This window comes from Panthera onca, chromosome A2, assembly GCF_046562875.1.
Source record: "Panthera onca isolate mPanOnc1 chromosome A2, mPanOnc1 haplotype 2, whole genome shotgun sequence".
In the NCBI taxonomy this organism is placed as follows: Eukaryota; Metazoa; Chordata; class Mammalia; order Carnivora; family Felidae; genus Panthera; species Panthera onca.
In genome coordinates, this window is record NC_138340.1 from 154,367,379 (window position 1) to 154,385,510 (window position 18,132).

Genomic DNA, 18,132 nt, shown 5'->3' on the forward strand with positions numbered 1-18,132 from the left:
AGGAAAAAAATCCAAATATGTAATTTTTACGCATTTAACTGAGATGTATGACCATGTGGCCACATAGTTAGGACCCACCCCTGCAACGGTTGTGGAGACAGCCCCAGCAAGTGAGGGGCCCTGAACCCTCAAGTTCATCAGCCCCATGGGTAAGTCCACACACAGCCCCCGAGGCCAGTAATGGAGGCTCCGTTATATCCAGACACCCAGAATAGTGCCTGTATCCAGCAGGTGCTCGATAACAGACGCTGAAGAATGAGCTTTGCTTGTTGCCCACCTCAGATAAATATTTTTTATTTCCATACTCTGTTGTGACATTTGCAGCACAGGTATTCCAATCTCACAGGAACATAAAACCCACATCTGGAGGGTGTCCAGTGTACTCAGGAGATGCGGCAACGGGTGTTGGTGGGCAGAGCCTGGGGCCCTTGGGGGGACCATGTCACCTGCCAGGATTAAAGCGCTTCCTCTGAGGGATGCTGACCCTGCCAGGACACGGGGCAACTGACAGGACTGCGGTGACACCACACAGTAGCCACTTGCTCTAACCCTGTGATATACGGGCCATTCCAAGGCCAGAAGCCCAGGAGAAGAGCTGCCTGGATCAGAGCCAGAGCCACAGACACAGTGACTGCCGCCTGTACCGATGACTACTGTGTCATTCTGACAAAAAATTAAATGAGATGCCACTGAGACCCTGAAAAACCAAACCACTCACTGCAGAGAAAGCAACTTAAATCTAAAATCAATCCATAAAATAGTATCTAGAAACTCTGTGCCTGGTGCCCATCAGCTGCCAAGTCAACAAAGAGTGTAAATAATAAAATTTTAACACACTACTAAAAAGTAATAATAGGCCCACCTACAGTCACTTCTGGTTAGTTTACTAATGAGCCCAAAAGTGGCTTAAAACTAAAAACTATCATCAGTGAGAGATTAAGAATGTAACTTCATCAGGAAGTCAATGCTAAATGAACAGTTCATTAAAAAGTTTTCTGTTAAAAGAAAAAAAGAAGAAAACTTTCCCAAATAGCTACTCCAAGGACAAGAAGCCTGAAAGGCACTAAAAGCATCACCGCACGCTCACTGCCGGCCGCCAAAGAAAGACGCTAAGGAGAAGAGGGTGGAGACCCCCGCCACGGGCTTGGTGGAGCTGGCGTACTGGATGATGTACTCAGGGTAGATCTGGTGCTTCTCGAAGATCACGAAGATGGAGGGGTCGGCCATGCTGTTCACGCAGCTGTCATAGAAGACGTTGCCGTGGCCTTCCTTGGCCGGGGGGCGGACGAAGGAGGCGCTGCCTCGGACGAACTCCCCGACCAGCACCCGGGCCAGGAACATCGTGTGGGACTTGGTGTCAGATTTGCTGTAGTGGTGGGAATATGCGGCGTCGCGGGCAAAGTAGCTCCCTGCAAGGACACAGGCGGGCTCAGCTGGTGTCGGGGCACAGCCCGCAGCCTGGAAGGGGAGGCTGGGGTGTCCTGTCAACCAGGCAGTGCCGATGGCCTCCGTCCTTCGGTCACCACCTGCCCCTGCCTCCTGTCCTCCCTCATGAAGGCCAACAGAGGAGTCTCCAAACTTGGAGACAGAGAGATCCGATTCCGACTCTGTCCCTCAAATCTGAAAGGTCCCTGGGCACACTGCTACTTAACCCCCAGATCTCAGCTTCCTCAGCTCTCAACTGGGCCTGTCACACCAGCCTCACAGGGTTGGTGTGGAAAGGGAACAAGACCCCGCACGGGACACTGGATGCCAGGAGCCCAACGCAGACAATTATGAAGCCGTCCAATAGGAGCCTGCACTGGAGGCCACCACACAATGGGAAATACATCTGCCACTGGCTTTCTCTATCCCGACTCCACAGCTGCTGCCACCTCCAAGAACGGCTGATGGACAAGCGATGGGGTCAGAAGAGGGGCTGTTCACTACAGTATCACATTGTGGAGATGCTTCAATCTAGCAGCCATGTCGTGGTCACGTTAAAGATGGCACCATATATGCCACCTACTTGCACATGGGTCAGGATAAAGCCACCGTGGCAAAGTATTTTTTTTTTTTTTTTTTTTTAATTTTTTTTTTTTCAACGTTTTTTATTTATTTTTGGGACAGAGAGAGACAGAGCATGAACGGGGGAGGGGCAGAGAGAGAGGGAGACACAGAATCTGAAACAGGCTCCAGGCTCCGAGCCATCAGCCCAGAGCCTGACGCGGGGCTCGAACTCACAGACCGCGAGATCGTGACCTGGCTGAAGTCGGACGCTTAACCGACTGCGCCACCCAGGCGCCCCCGTGGCAAAGTATTAAAGCTGATTAATCTAGGTAGAATTTATGCTGGAGTTTTAAAAATATTATTCTTGGAGCACCTGTGTGGCTAGTCGGTTGAGTGTCCAACTTCAGCTCAGGTCTTGATCTCACAGTTCACGAGTTCGAGCCCCAATTGGGGCTCTGTGGTGACAGCTCAGAGCCTGGAACCTGCTTCAGATTCTGTCTGTGTCTCCCTCTCTCTCTGCCCCTCCCCAACTCATGCTTTGTCTCTTTCTCTCAAAAATAAATTCAAAAAATGTTAATAAAAATAAAAAGTAAAAATATTATTCTTGAGACTTCCCTGTGAGTTTCGAAATTATTTCCAAATAAAGTTTTAAAATAACCCAGAAAACAGAGAACTCCCATTACAGCTGGCATGAGACGCACACAAGCATATCTGAACTGTTCCGATTCCCATTCTAACGACTGGGGGGCATGGTCTGGGGCCGGACTCAGGGCTGGGAAGGTACCTGCTTTCCTCACCCCATTCTTGCTCACTGTTTCCAGAGCCTCCATTCCACAGGGACACAAAACCCCAGTTGCTCAAACCCAGGGTCAGGCTCCTGGCTGCACACAGTAAGAACAAGGGTGCCACCAGCTGGGTCTGTTCCTCACTGAGTTCGACCCAGCTCATCAACTCACCCTGGCTCTCCCATGCCCTCCATCAATTTGCTTTAAAATGGCCACCCGGGCCCCAGGGGTTGGGGGGGGGAGGTAAAGCCAGGTTCTGCCAGTGGGGCCACCTTCGCCCTTACCTTTGCCGTAAGAAGTACCATGAAGACCACAGACCCTCCAGTCAAAGTTCTGCTGGCAGATGGCATCAACGAAACTGGCACTGGTGCCATGGAACAGCTGCCTCTCATCTACCACCTTCCCTCCGTTTCTCTTCTGCATCTGCCCTTTTTGCCTACAATTATGGGAGAGGAATGTATGTTGGGAGGCAGAGGGTGCTTGTTGCCAAATACAAGCCACTCGACCCAAGAAGACACATTTTATTAGAATCAGCAGGAGTCCAGGCCCGTGAAACCAGCCATGGACCAGAGAAAGAAGATGAACAGCGGGACTGGAGTGAAAAGGCCTCCAGCGGCTTCTTCAACTCCCAAAGCAGACCAGTCCTTGGAAAGCAGACCTACTTCTTCTTCAGCACCTTGCTTCTGCATGGAGCTCAGCTGGGGGAACTGGAAGATGCTGGTCAGTGGGGGCCACCCCTTTCCCCCTCTGTGTGCTACCCTGATTTCATCACTGGGCCCCAAATACAGAGGACACTACTCCAACCCCCTTTCTGGGGACAGGTCAGCAGGATCCCAGGCCTGCCACAGCGACCTGCTGCAGATCTCCCCTCAACAAGGCCAAGTCCCTAGGTGCCCAAGAACATGCTAGTCCTCAGGCACAAAGAAGAGACCCCCATTGTGTGGCTGTCAGGACAGCATCTCTCCACTCCTCAAGGTGTGGGTGGCTTCCAATGACCAGTCCCACTGATCTTCAGGCAGAGAGGCAAGCACTGGCCTTGTCACTAGGGCAGCTTCAGTCCCCTCGGCACTGAGGGATGTGCCAGCACTGAGCTATAAGGATAGTGAGACGGGGAGGAAAGTGGGGACACAGCTCTGGCTGCCATCTCAGATTGTCCCTGAAACCTAGGACACGTTTGGCAAGCAGCTAGCCTACTGTGTATGTATCAGAGGGGACGGTCACCAGCCCACCAAGAGTGAGCCCCCAACGCACCACTGGTAGACTTCCCAGAGGGCCAGATTTTGGACTCGCTCGATCTTCTGAACAAAGTAGAAAGGCAGCGTGCGGTTAAAGAGGTTCCAGACCTTCTGATATTCATCCGATGCAGAACTGAGGGCAATCTTCTGCAGGGAGCAAATATTTTTTTCTCTGTTATCATCAAAGCAGAGGATATACATCAATCCCTTCTCAAGGTTGCTCATAAAACACCAGAACTGCCAACAAACCCAGATAGTGATCACCACCCTCCCTTTGCCAAGAGGTGTAGTGTCTCCAGGCGTGAGATGTATGCAAGTTGTGGTCACTTCCCTTTTGTCCACTGTGAAACCCTCCTGAAGGACAGGCAGGTGATGCTTACATCAGCACCACCCTGGTGTCCCCAGGACATCCCTTCTCCTCCTCTGTACCCACACAGGGCAGACTATATAGCCTCCAAGACCAGAATTGGTATCAAAAATGTGGAGTGCACACATCTGGGAGAGAGGGGGGCCAACCCTGTTAAAGCAGGTTCAGGCTTATGGGCAGCAACGCATCAGGAGCTCAGGCTGGCAGACAGACGCACATCAACTGAGGAGTGCAGTGAGACTTGCAGGGATGGTGCCTGGCTGCTGCGTCCTCCCAGCTGAGTCCACCTCTCCCCTAGTGTCTTGCTCTGAGGAACAGTACTCCCTATGGGCCGGGAGATTCCTAACCAAGGGCAGCTGACACTTACACAGCGACCATCCACAAATTCCCACACCTGAAGCCTGCACCTAACCAGCCTGGCTCTGCGAGGCTTGGCCCAGTGACGGCCCAGTGATAGCCCATTTGGGGACCCGTGAGAAATCCCTCTGTAGCATGCCCTACCCTCTCACCCTGAGTGCCGTCTGAATGTCCATGGGCTCCTGCAACAGAAATTCTGACTCTGGTTTCCCTGGTCGCACCCCAGGAAGGACACCAAACTCCTCTCCCCTGAGTGTGGAACCAGCCTGCCCCTTTCAGACCAGACTGTCAAGGGCTCCCATACCTGTCACAGCCTGCAACTCAGCCCCACAACCAAGCGCTCCACAGCACGGCCCAGATGTCACTCCTGCTTCCCAACACCTACACACGCCCTCTATCCTGACCCAGGCTCTCTCCCTAAGAAGTTTCCGTCGACCTGTATGCTCTGCCCCTACATCTGCGCTGTACAAGCACCAGCCATCATTTAGGTGTGGACCCAGTGACATCTTCCCTGTTCCCCTCGGTACAGACACCTCGTCCTGTGGTGCTGAGTGCTGCTGTTCAAACTTGCCCAGCCCTTTACACGTGTGTGTGTGTGTGCTGCTGGGGTCTCTGTGCTCTGTCCAACTCAAGAGGAGTCCTCTCAGGGCAGAGAGCTGGTCTGCAGTGCTCTGCAGGAAGCCAGCAGCAGAGGGCAGTCTGAGGGCCACACGTACACAAGGCAGTTGGACAATGGCACGAGCACTCCACAGAACTCAGTGTAGCTCCTGTTCGCTGGCAGGCACTACATGAGCCAGGTGAGTCGCTATTCCTGGTCTTCGAACATCCGGCACCTTTCAACAGCAACTCCCTCTCTCCGCGTCCCTCATCATACTTAAGTCCTCCCCTGGTTTTGTTTTCTTGCTTTGTAAAACTAATACGTATTGGCCGAGCAGCCGTTAAGCTCCTTATTTCTGCCCTTCCCAGAAATTTCTAAGTCATCATGCTCCATCCACAATACATCCTCTCCCCTCGGGGCCACAACCATCTTCTTGGTGGTCATCCAGGCTTAAAATCCCCTATACCTGAAAATAACAAAACCCAACAGAACTCTCCCCTCCTGCCCGGCCTGGCCTCATAGCTTCCTCAGTGGTGGAGTCAGTTCACTCACTAGGTCACAGAACGCCCTCCTCCACGGACCAAAACAGTGCAAATCCCATACCTTGAAGCCAGGGTCTGGCAGGGCCGAGGGGTCCCAATGGTCTGGGATGCTCTTTGGGCCTTGAAACTTGACACTGCTACAAAATGTAAACAAATATCATTTTGTGAAAGCAGATAGAAGGTGAGGAAAGCACCTAAACACACACTATCCACCATGTGGGAGCACTCTACTTTGCCCAGGTGGCCAAAACACAAATGATAAGGCACAAGGGATCCATTTCTCACCTGTATCCCAACTCTTGTATGAAAGGCAGAGAATAACTGATTAGAGCAGCCTAAACTCTCATCATTTTAACATTCAAAGGGCTCTGCAACTTTTTCCAAGCAGCCTCAATTAGGTGTAATTGGCATACAAAAACATTTTTAAAAACATAAAATTTATGTCAAAACGAATTTGGCAGTAGAAATTTGATTGAAACTGCTAAGATGCTACTTATGGTCTGTATATACCCTACTTAAATTGACTATGCTTTTTTTTTTAATGTTTTCTTGAGAGAGAAAGAGAGAGCGCACAAGTGGGGGAGGGCAGAGAGGGAGAGAGAAAATCCCAAGCAGGTTCCATGCTGTCACAGTGCAGAGCCCGACTCGAAGATCGATCCCACAAACCATGAGATCATGACCTGAGCAGCTATCAAGAGTCAGACACTTAACCGAATGAGGCACCCAGGTGCCCCAACTATGCTTAATTTTTACTGCTGCAATATTAGCAAGTTTAATTACAGGTCTCACATAACACCAGCACCATAGGATCTTCCAAAAAAGATAGAGAAAGATGGAGTTCTAAAAGACACATGGCTCCCCCCACCCCACCACAAAAAACTTAAAAAAAAAAAAAAAAAAAAAAAAAGACACATCACACAAAGGGTCTAGGAACAGGGACTGTGAAGCTATAATTCCAAAATTTTCTGACTCCTTTTCAGAATGGTCTTTTCTTCCTACAAAAGATATTCCTTCTGTTTCCACTGGCATAAGACATGTACCTTCATCCTAAGCCTCAAGGAACTCCCACAAATAACTTTCCTAGGAAAACAGCACAGTTTAAAAATAACTAACCAAGGTCCCATGAACAAGAATCAACCAGAAACAGACCATGAAGACCAAAGATGCTGAAATTAGGAGGCAGATTATAAAACAATTATTCTTTCTATGTTTAAAGAAATAAAAGACAAACTTTAAAAACCTATGTAAGGAGCTAAACTATAAAAAGATGAAGATTTGAAAAAAAATTAGGAGGAACTTCTAAATATGAAAGATACACTCCTTGCTAGAAGTTTGAAGGACAGGCTTATGAGCAGGGGAGACCACCTGAGAAGGGAAGAAAAGAGTGAGCTGAATGAGATGCTAAGTGGTAATTCAGAATGTGGCCCCACAATGAGGAGGTGGAAGATGTGGGGAAGAAGCTGGGACACAGAGAAGAGGGAGAGAGAGAAGGCCAGAATCTGGTTGGAACCTAACCGAACCTCGAAAAAGAGAGAGAGGAAAGGATGGAGGCGATCTTAAAGAGAACAAAGGAGACTCGCTGACACATAGGTCTAAGAAGCCCCAAGAATCTCCAACAGGATAATAAAAGCACATGCCCAGCCTCACCAAGGTGACAGTGCACGACAGCGAGACCAACGAAATCTGCAAAGCAGCCAGAGGAAAACGAGGGATTCTGGGAAAGAAACTCCAGTTAGACTGACTGCTGATTTCACAAAGACAGCAATGGAAACCAGAGGACAGTGGAGTGACCTCTTCGGCATTCCAGGAGAAAATAACCACACCCCAAAATTCTACAGCCAGTTAAACTATCTTTGAAGATTGAGGGCAAAATAAAGATGTACTCAGGCAAACAAAAACACAGAATTTTCCAACAGACTCATCTTTGAAATTCATCATCATTCAGACTCATCTATGAGTCCAACAGACTCATAATTTGAAATTACAAAGTGGTAAAATGTGAGTAAATCTAATGAAACATTCATAGTATAAAATAACAGTACCTCAAAGTTAAAAAACAGAGGAAGATAATAGAATCAGGTATATGAAAGCCCTTATATTAGTTGATACAAGCACAAAGATACAGACTTGACTCATACCTAAGAACACTTATTATAATTTCTAAGGTGGCCAAAAAAAATAGTTATACAATGTATAACTCTCCCAAACTAGAAGGGAAAAAAAACGAAATGACAAAAAATATCCACAAGGAGGCAAGAAAAGATAAAATAAGACCCAATCACATGAATAAAACATTTTTATGGAGGATACAAGGACAGTAAGGAACTAAACCAGATAGCTGATGTGTAAATGCCATTTCGAACTTTACGTTAAACTCTTGTATTATAACTGTGGAATGTGGAGATCATATTCTGTGACCCTGTCATTCACATAAACATAGAAGTTGTATCTCTTTATTTATTTGAGATTGAGAGATCTCTGAGCATGCATGATCAAGAGGGGGAGGAGCAGAGAAAGACAGAAAGAGAATCCCAAGCAGGCTCCACGCTATGAGCACAGCACCCGATGCAAAGCTCAAACTCATGAACTGTGAGATCATGACCTGAGCTGAAATCAAGAGTCAAACGCTTAACTGACTGAGCCACCCAGGTGCCCCAAGAAGTTGTTTCTGAAAGCGACCTACTCTAATAGTCCCAATCTGCCACAGAGGCCCAAGCAGACTTGCTTTCTAGAGTTACAACATCTGGCTACTGTCACATGGGTTAGAAGGAAGAGCCACAAACTTCACTGCATGGACACTGTGTGACTCTTAGCTTATGCAGCAGAGAGATCCTAAATCAAGTCACATCTCAGTTTGAATTTAACCAAAATGATCACTATCATTTCTGATGTGTGGTGTGTTTGTGGCCCCATGAAAACATTACAGTGACAATAAAAGACATCCAGTCTCAGAAAGGAGACAGATTTTTTCCAAACCGTATCTAAGGTAGTCTCTGGATAGGGAAAGAATCAAAAATAAACTTTCAGAAGTAGAAGCAGCCACAGTTAACTGAACTCTAAATCCAGAAGCAATACACAGAAGACATGGGTAAATTTCACTAAAAAATAAAAAATAAACATTTCTGCAAGGTAAAATATTTCATAAACAAAGCTGGCAAATAACAAACCAAGAAAAAAGGTTTGCAATTTGTATAAGAAACTGAGTGATGGGGCACCTGGGTGGCCCAGTCAGGTGGGCGTCTGACTTCAGCTCAGGTCATATCTCACTGCTCCTGAGTTTTTGAGTCCCGCATCAGGCTCTGTGCTGACAGCTCAAAGCTCAGAGCCTGGAGCCTGCTTTGGATTCTGTCTCTATCTTTCCGCCCCTCCCTGACTCATATTCTCTCCCTCTCTCAAATATAAATATTTTTAAAAATTTAAAAGAAGAAACCGAGTGAGCTCTCCAATAGATAAAAGGCTCTTAATATTTACAAAATATACCAAAAGTCTGACAGAAAATTGGACAAAAAGACAAACCATCCACAGAAAAAGGCAAATGGCTGTTACAGGTTAGGAAAAAATATTAAACCTCACTCGTAAGAGAAAGCAAATTAAAATACACTGATATACCCTTTGCCACCCACGAGAATAGCAAAAGTCCAAGAGCTTGATGTGAGGCAAACAGGCACCTCAAGCATCCTGGGGCAAGTGCATAATGGTCCAACCCCATCAAGAGAAACCTGCATTTACCTTCTAGGGCTTTAACCTCCATGAATATGAAACAGCACATACACCAGATCATCCATTGTGCCATTACACTTGTGACAGTAAAAAATCTAAAACAACGCAAAATAAACCTCTAAAAGGAACAGATTAAATAAACGAGGGTATATACAGGTGATAGAGAGCCACGAAGACAACAACAGATTTCAGAAGACTTTAACGTCTTCTGACGTTGAAAGGAAATAATTATTTTTAAGTGGAAAAGAAAAGGTACAGAACAAACAATACATTTAGAATGTTACCCTTAGCACAAGAAAAACCAGAAAATACTGTATATGCATTTGTTTATTTTTGCAAAAAAAAAAAAAAAAAGATAATGAAGATAAACCAAAAACTTATACAAACAGGTCCTCATTACGGAAACACTGGAGATAACAGCAGGCAGGATACGGACCACTGAGTGTACCTTTTGCTTGAATTGCTAATACCTTTCCCCCCTATCCTGTATCAAACTCTCCTCTAAATGACCATGCTCCACAAATACAACCACTGAAGTCCATCTGTGAGACCTAGAAGAGCCAACAGAGAAACTACCAGTTCTCCACGAAACGGCTAACAACACTGGCTGAAGTCTCAGCTTAAGCTGTGACACACCCGAATGTAACTGGTACTATAGTATCTCTTGCCAGCCAGGCTCCTCTCCCCCATCATGTGGCCGTGCGGATCGGAGAGAAAGGACCCCTTGCCCAGCTCCTATCCCCTGGCACATCTGCACCAAGCCTAAAACTAGTGGTTCAGAGGAAGTCTGATCAGAGCAAAGCTCATAAATATACCCCCATCAGCCGCAGAAGGGCCTTCTCCTGCTCTGAAATGCTTACAAGGCAGGGCGCTACCTTAATGGCTTCTGGCAGCTGTAAGGGAACCCACTCTGAGGATGAAGCTGGCCTGTTAGTGCCTTCAAGTATCCATTTTTGATTTTTTGGTATCCCATAAGATTCAAGTCCTGAAATACATGGATTTTTATTGATCTAATTCCATTAGTTTTCTATTACTTTAACATTTTAAAATACTCAAGTCTAGAATTCAACTAGTCAACTGAAAATAAAACCTGATGAGCCAGGTTCGAGTCTACGCTGATCACAACTAACAGCCTTATAATTGTGTATCACCAATCTCCTACCTACAAAGATAATTCTCTGGTTCAAAGCATTTCCCAACTAGTGGAATATGGATGCCAGGAGTCAAATTGCTACAGGTGACTTGGCATCAGAACTGCCATTCATTCGTGATGCAAATGGAGAACAAAGAACAATGTGCTTTTATCAGAAGCAAAAACCATAGCTCACTATCAATAAAAAACTCTGGGACTAAAGACAAAAAACCCAAAGAGCTATTGAAAAGATCCCTTCCAAGTTATAACAAAAGAAAGTTACATGAAGATAGAAACAGAGAGAAAATATTAGGAGTGATATAATTAATATTTCTTAACCATTCTCTCAAATCAGTCTAAAGTCAAGAACTTTTTTGGTTTCTGGAAAAATCTGCACAAGAGTACCTTTATGACTCAGTAACATTACTGGCACACTTAAAGTTAAAACATATGTTGTGGTTGCTTTGTCACTTTAATGCTTTATTAAAAATTAATTGATCTGGGTGGCTCAGTTGGTTAAGCACTGATTTCAGCTCAGGTCGTGATCTCACTGTTTTGTGAGTTTGAGCCCTGCATCAGGCTCTGTGCTGACGACTCAGAGCCTGAAGCCTGCCTCGGATTCTGTGTCTCCTTCTCTCTCTCTCTCTCTGCCCCTCCCCTGCTCATACTCTCTCGCTCTCTCTGTCAAAAATAAACATTAAAAATAAATAAAAATTAATCTGGTAATTAGTATAATACTCTAATGTTCACCTCTCTATAAACCTGCATTATATTTTATAGTCTTGTAATACATGCTAATATTTCTCTATCCGAAATGTGCTAGGTGTACCCTGATTTTTCGGGTTCATGAAATCTCAGACCTTTTATAGAACACTGATATTAATACCAGCACTCTGGCATTCAGTGAAGGAAAGTACAAAGGCACGTGGAGGAGGGGCGCCTGGGTGGCTCGGTCGGTTAAGCATCCCACTTCGGCTCAGGTCATGATCTCACGGTCCATGAGTTCGAGCCCTGTGTTGGGCTCTGTGCTGACAGCTCAGAGCCTGGAGCCTGTTTCAGATTCTGTCTCCCTCTCTCTGACCCACCCCCATTCATGCTCTGTCTCTCTCTCGGTCTCAAAATAAATAAACATTAAAAAAATTTTTTTTTTAAGAAAAAAGGTACTTGGAGGAGGGCTGGGCAGAGACAGGAGTGTGGGCACTTTCGGTTACGGAAGCCAACAACCCTCTCACTGCGCTGGCTGGTCTGAGTAGGTCTTCTGTACACGCAGCACAGCACACCCCAACTGACACACATGCCACCTACCAGGTTTGCTTCACCTTCACCTCCTGGGGAGACACGTATTTGGGTCTCCGGCAAACCCTTCTGACTGTGCCATAGACCAGGTTTTTCTGAACAAAGGCTGAAAAAAAAAAAACACCAAATGTATATACGCACACAGGACAGCAAGGTTTTATAAACACAACTAAATGGGCTGGAAAACTAATCCAAATGTGTAGTATAGGATCAGTCTGCTAAGAAATAAAGCAATTTTCACATTTCAAATATCCATAAAGAAAATAGGTATCCTTAGGAGACTGGGTTTAATGAACACATGAATGATGAGTAATTGACATAACAATTATACATGAGTACTTTTAAATTGTTCCTTCCAATCTTGTTTAAACTATTATTTTGCTTAGCAATTTTTCCCAGCTTGGATATAAAAAACCTTCAGCCCAGCCTGAGACTAAATTACTACATCTTAAGCCAGTGGGATTTAGTTAATATAATAATTTTACTCTTATGGCTTTTTTTCTTAATTTGACTAAACTGATTCCATAGCAGTATTAAACCTTTTAAACCTGTACCATCTTTAATAAACAAAATTCTTGCCCCATGCCCACCCCAAAACCCTCAGGGTTATCCTGAGGGTTGGCGGCGGGCGGGGGTGGGGGTGGGGGGATGACACTGACCCTCAAGTTGAAAAATCACAAATGCCTATGAGCTAGATTCCATGTCCTTACCCACCAGGAAAACCCTGTCAAGTCTTACTTTCTGAACCCGGAGTACAAAAACAACTTTTTTTCATTTAAAAAACACTTAATACTAACTTATAGAGGTCTGTAACTTACATTACAGCATTTGAACCTATGCTGAGTTATCACCTAGATGTGTGTCCCTCATGCTGTAGCCCAGGTGGTCGTCAAGAGCAGGCACTCTTTGGGGGTCCCCCACATTCTAATCAAGAACCCATAATCCAGACATGGCTACCACAGCCCCCATTGTTGTCCACCACTCAACTCCCCATCAATAATTAGCACACTTACATGGGTTTTTATTGGCCTGTTGACTGACATCATGATGAATCTGAAATGGGCTTTCACTAGTGAAATGATTCAAGATATGCAGACTGGCTAAATGTATGTCAGACCCACTCCCGACCCTCCCGTGGACAGGGAAAAATAAGACATTTTCTCTAACTTACGTTACCAGGGATACATAGGCTGAGTCCCTACACAAGCCTGACCTTTGGGATTCTACCCATCTGTTGCCAGCTAACAGTTGTCAGAATTCTGCCTCTGGAATCTTGGCCCTGGCAGTGGCCTTCAGCAGCACTTATAACAAGAGTCCCTAAAATGACAATACTGAGTCTTCCCCCACCACCTCCCTGAGGCTTCCTCCTCCTCCCTCAATCCTACAGTACAAATCATTTGACCTATTGTGTGTGTTTCTTAAATGTACTTGTTTCCTAATAATACTTAGTTCATAAATGTGTCTGGCAGATTTGGGTCCGAGACTTGCTTTCACTACACCTCTCAGTGAGGCAGTGAGACGGGAAGCTAACTCATCTCAAACTACTTCTTTGGCTGCTGTTCTCCACCATCAACAAAAGTAATTCTCCTTACTCGCATGAGCCTGGGTCAGTCTGGAGTGAACTCGCTTCTTCCTGCAGTTTGCAGAAAACTGCATTCGTGTGCTCTTTCCTACCCTTACCCTGATTTTCTGTTACGTCCCCTGGGGCTGTGGCCCAGGGTGAGAATGATCAAGGTTGCATCTGACATTTCTGGTTTTGATATTTTCCAGATACTTAAGAACAGTTGCCAGCAGCAGTCAGATGGGTGCTAGCCGTATAGACCTGATCCTCATGGAGTTCGCTGTCCCCTTTAGTGTATTTGTACCCTATCAGACTGTGGACTGCAAACCACCTGATGTACGGCTGGTGTTCTCCAGCAGAGACTGAAGGCTGGTAAGCAGTTCTCATCGCAGAGCAGAAGAAACTTTTAAGTTCTCTGTAAGGGCAAGTCGAGGGGGCAGCGATTCTACCTTAAGCAAGAGGATAAGCCCCACAACCACAAGAAAAACAACTGGCTAACAGCAGGCAGGTAAAGTGATTTTAGGATAATTCACCAGATACACTTTGCTGCCCTTTATCCAGAAGAAATAGAGAAAACAGTAAACCATATTTAAATGAAGGCCCAGTTATTCCCCTTAAAAGGACTGAACATTCAGAAGGATTCAGAGTTTAAAATGTGAGTAATGCAAGGGGTGCCTGGGTGTCTCAGTCAGTTAAGCACAGGGCATGATCTCGCGGTCTGTGGCCTGAAGCCCCATGTCAGGCTCCCTGCTGACAGTGCAGAGCCTGCCTCAGATTCTGTCCTCTCTCTCCGCCTCTCCCCAGCTTGCACTCTCTCCCTCTCAAAAATAAACATTTAAAAAAACCAAATGTTGGGGCACTTGAGTGGCTCAGTCAGTTAAGCATCTGACTGCGGCTCAGGTCAAGATCTCACAGTTTGTGGGTTCGAGCCCCGCATCGGGCTCTGTGCTGACAGCTCAGAGCCTGAGCCTGCTTTGGAGTCTGTGTCTCCCTCTCTGTCTGCCCCTCCCCCACTCGCACTCTGTTTCTCTCTCAAAAATAAATAATAAAACATTTAAAAAATAAATAAAAAATAAACAAATGTAAGGCAAAACTGAGTTAAACACAGCTGGACTAATAAATCCTTAAGAGAAAACGTCTTAAGAGAAGCTACAGAAAAAAACTAAAATTTAAACAAAGGAATTCTCCAAAATCAGTCACTACATGAACTGGCCGAAGAGTATCTGGCCTGTTTCTGTCTGTCTGCAAAGGCAACCAGGACAAGTCACTTAAAGCCTAGTGTCAGAACATCTGGAGCACAGGATAATCTGCTTCCCAGCAACTTTTAATGAAAGTGTGCATCTAGCATGTGTTTAATCTGCAGCCCACCTAAGCCACAGGTGCCTACTGAGACAATGACATGGAGCTGCCATTCGAGGGAGGACACAGCAGAACTGCTATGACAGGAATCAGAGACTCAAGTTAACCCTTAGACCAGAGGGACTCGTCGTCCATGGCCTACAGGCCCACCACCATGGCACGCATGCAGACCACCCCCATCCCTCCAAACTTCGGGCCCCTGTCTTCATCTCGGGGTCCTCTCTCACCACCCCCTCCCCAGGCAACTTCTCTTCCATCCCACTGGGTTGGCATCATCTGTCTCCCATTCCAGATGTGTAGCACTTCTGGAGCAGGGACCACCCTTACCACACTTTCCTTTTCTCTCCCGGCCCTCAGTGTGCACATGGACCTCTTCCAGGGTGCAGGTGGAGAAGGCAGAGCCAAAAGATGGCCAAGCCCTGCTGGGTGGGGGCAGCGGGTCAGGAAGTACCTTTGAAATCTAACTCGTATTTGTGCTTTCCAGCCTGGAACTTCAGAATGGCTGCCTGGGCATCAGACCCAGGTGCACAGTATGCCAGGTAGGCCTTCTCCAAATCGCTGCTGCAGACGGTGGTCACGGGGTGCTCCATGCCCTACAAGGGAAAAGCCAGACGCCTGGTGAAGCCAAGAACCTACAGTGATGAGGAAAGCTGCTGGGTGCTACCCACACCACACTGCAGGCATGACCATGGTGCATATTCGTGTCATGGGGGAGGCAGGGGAGCTGGAAGAGAAGAGCCAGGGAGTAGGGGTGCGGCAGGAGAGGGAGGCACAGAAGAGAAGCCAGCACAAACGCCTCCAAAAGCTGCCCAGAAAATGAAAGGGAGTAAATGCAGATCCTGGCTAACCATACCAAGATAACCAGGATGGCAGCAAAATAAGACACAGCATTCATTCCTAACGGATGACACCTCCATTCAAGGGAAGGTGAACACCAACGCTGAATTCTCCAATCCGCATGAAGGGATGGCCAGAGCATGGCTGCCTCTTCTCTGCCCATTCTTGTACCCACCACCATGCAGTCAGAGCTTAGTCTTCCTGTTTTCTTTTTCTGGGCCCTTGGAGAAGCTCTTCTGCTTTCAATCATCCATTTTGACCCCACAACTTCTATCCAACTACCTCCAAGCCATCTAAAATTTGGGGATGGACCAAGCTTGAATTTTGGCTCCTTCATAACTGTGACAAGTTATTTTAACCTCTCTGAACCTCCACTATCTCAACAGAACAGGAAGAAAACTTAAATCATACTCCTATCATGATTCCACAGAGCCATCCCATCCCCAAAGGACTAGGAAAATAATTAAAATAAGGCCTGCAAAGCACTCAGCACAGTGCCTGGAACAAAAAGTAAAGGTGCCACAGAAATATTAGGAGTGTATCTAGATACATCAGTCTCAAGTTCAAAGAATCTGGTCTGCAGACAGACGTGGAGAGACCACTTAAGGTGGCCACTAACGTCAGAAGAATGGAGGTGTGGGCCGGACCCTGGGACACCCCAACATTCAAGAAGGAGGGTGGAAATAAGAAGCCCATGAAGGAGACTGAGGAGGAATGAGACAGGAGGGTGAGGAGGGAGCGGGCAAAGGCTGCAAATGCCACAAGATTTGGCACCTGGGCCCATGGCCGTTTGCCAGTTTCTATGGCACAGTAAGGGCTGTGTCCGGCAAGGTCCCATGTCCTGCCAGCGCTCCATGAAAGGTGGCTAGATGAACAAGTAACAGGAACACAAGTTAGATCCTGGAAAATGAAGGAATGAACAGGGGTCTTTACTTCCATGTAGAGATGAATGGGTTGTTCAGGCCCAAAAGGGTGAGAACAACTGTAGAGGTTTTAGATCAAGGCAAAGCAGATCACAGGAAAGGGTGCTAACTCAAAAGGTCTATCAACATGAGCAGCTTGTTGAGAATGATCCAAAAAGGATACAGGTCAGGGTAAAGCATCCTGGAGCCCAACACCTCAGGGACATTGAGTTTAACGCAGGAAAATTCAGTGGGCCTGGACAGTAACACCTTTATACACAAGATTAGGTTATGGATTGCACTATGCCACCTCCTTTGCTGTAAAAGATATGCTGAAATCTTAACTCTAGTACCTCAAAACTTGACTTTATTTGGAAACAGAGTCACTGCAGATGTAGTTAGTTAAGATGAGATCATACTGGAGTAGGGTGAGCCCCTAATCCACATAACCTATGTCCTTATAAGAGAACGGCCATGTGACGACAAAGCAGAGACTGGACTGAAGAACCTACAGACCAGGGAAGCCACCAGAAGCTAGGAGGAGGCAAGTATGATTCCCTACAAGCTTTAAAGGGAACATGGCCCTGCTGACACCTTGATTTCGATTTCCAGCATCCAGCTGTGACACAGTAAGTCACTGCTGTTCTAAGCCACCCAGCTTGTGGTACTTTGTTATGGCAGCCTTAGGAAATTAATATAGGGTGGAGGTAATTTGGACTGAAATTTGGCTGTACCTCCTGAGCTTGGGCAGAAAAGAACCTAGCTTTCTGAATCAAAAGAAAATGGTCCTAAACTGGCAATTAGCAGAAAACTAAGAAAGAAATCCAAATACAGGATGACACCAGAAGTGTATGGGAAAGAAGAGCTGGAGTTGACAGGTCACCCTATGAGGCGATTCAGCCAATGGTACCAAATGAGACCGCACAACCAATAACCACTGAATTCACACACGTGCATCTGCGCCCCACCATCATGTAGCACATCTATGATACCCAAATACAGGTCATTCCTAGAGATTCTCAATGTTCTAGGTGAAGTTATACACTCTGACTATACAGAGTAAATGAAGAACAGCATAGAGAAAAAAAAGGTAAAGCCCTGAGTGTGGGTTGTTTGGAGGAAGAAGGCCCTCACTTCCTAAAGTTGTGATAATGCAGTTTGCCAAGTCACCTAGGGAATCCTACTTTTTCACGGGATGCCCTTAGGGTCTCATGTCATCTCATTCAGCTCCCCGAGAAGGGGGACACACCACAAAGCAAAAACGTGAGAGGTAGTCACATTTGCTAAGTGCTTTTCACCTGCCATGAGTTCCTTCATCAGGTCACCAGAGAAGTTCCATTCATGGAACATAACCAGCCCCTCATTCTATCCCCCTCCTCGATACCAGGCATGGCCTCTCCCCTCCTGCTCCCGACCAAACCAAGAGCAATGTTGGGGAGCCTCCCTGAACAT

The 18,132-nt window shown here is 46.4% G+C and overlaps 1 protein-coding gene across 1 annotated transcript in view; it reads right to left on the reverse strand.

Annotated features, from left to right (window-relative positions):
* Window positions 1-278: 278 nt before the first annotated feature.
* The window catches only part of PARP12 (poly(ADP-ribose) polymerase family member 12), a 38,808-nt gene continuing 20,954 nt past the window's right edge, over window positions 279-18,132 (reverse strand). The window contains exons 7-12 of the mRNA XM_060633932.3: window positions 15,393-15,534; window positions 12,031-12,127; window positions 5,935-6,010; window positions 4,026-4,156; window positions 3,059-3,210; window positions 279-1,409 (exon numbers count right to left, since the gene is read on the reverse strand). Coding sequence (XP_060489915.1) covers window positions 1,084-1,409; window positions 3,059-3,210; window positions 4,026-4,156; window positions 5,935-6,010; window positions 12,031-12,127; window positions 15,393-15,534 — 924 coding nt within the window. The 3' untranslated portion in view covers window positions 279-1,083. The remainder of the gene's footprint in view (window positions 1,410-3,058; window positions 3,211-4,025; window positions 4,157-5,934; window positions 6,011-12,030; window positions 12,128-15,392; window positions 15,535-18,132) is intronic.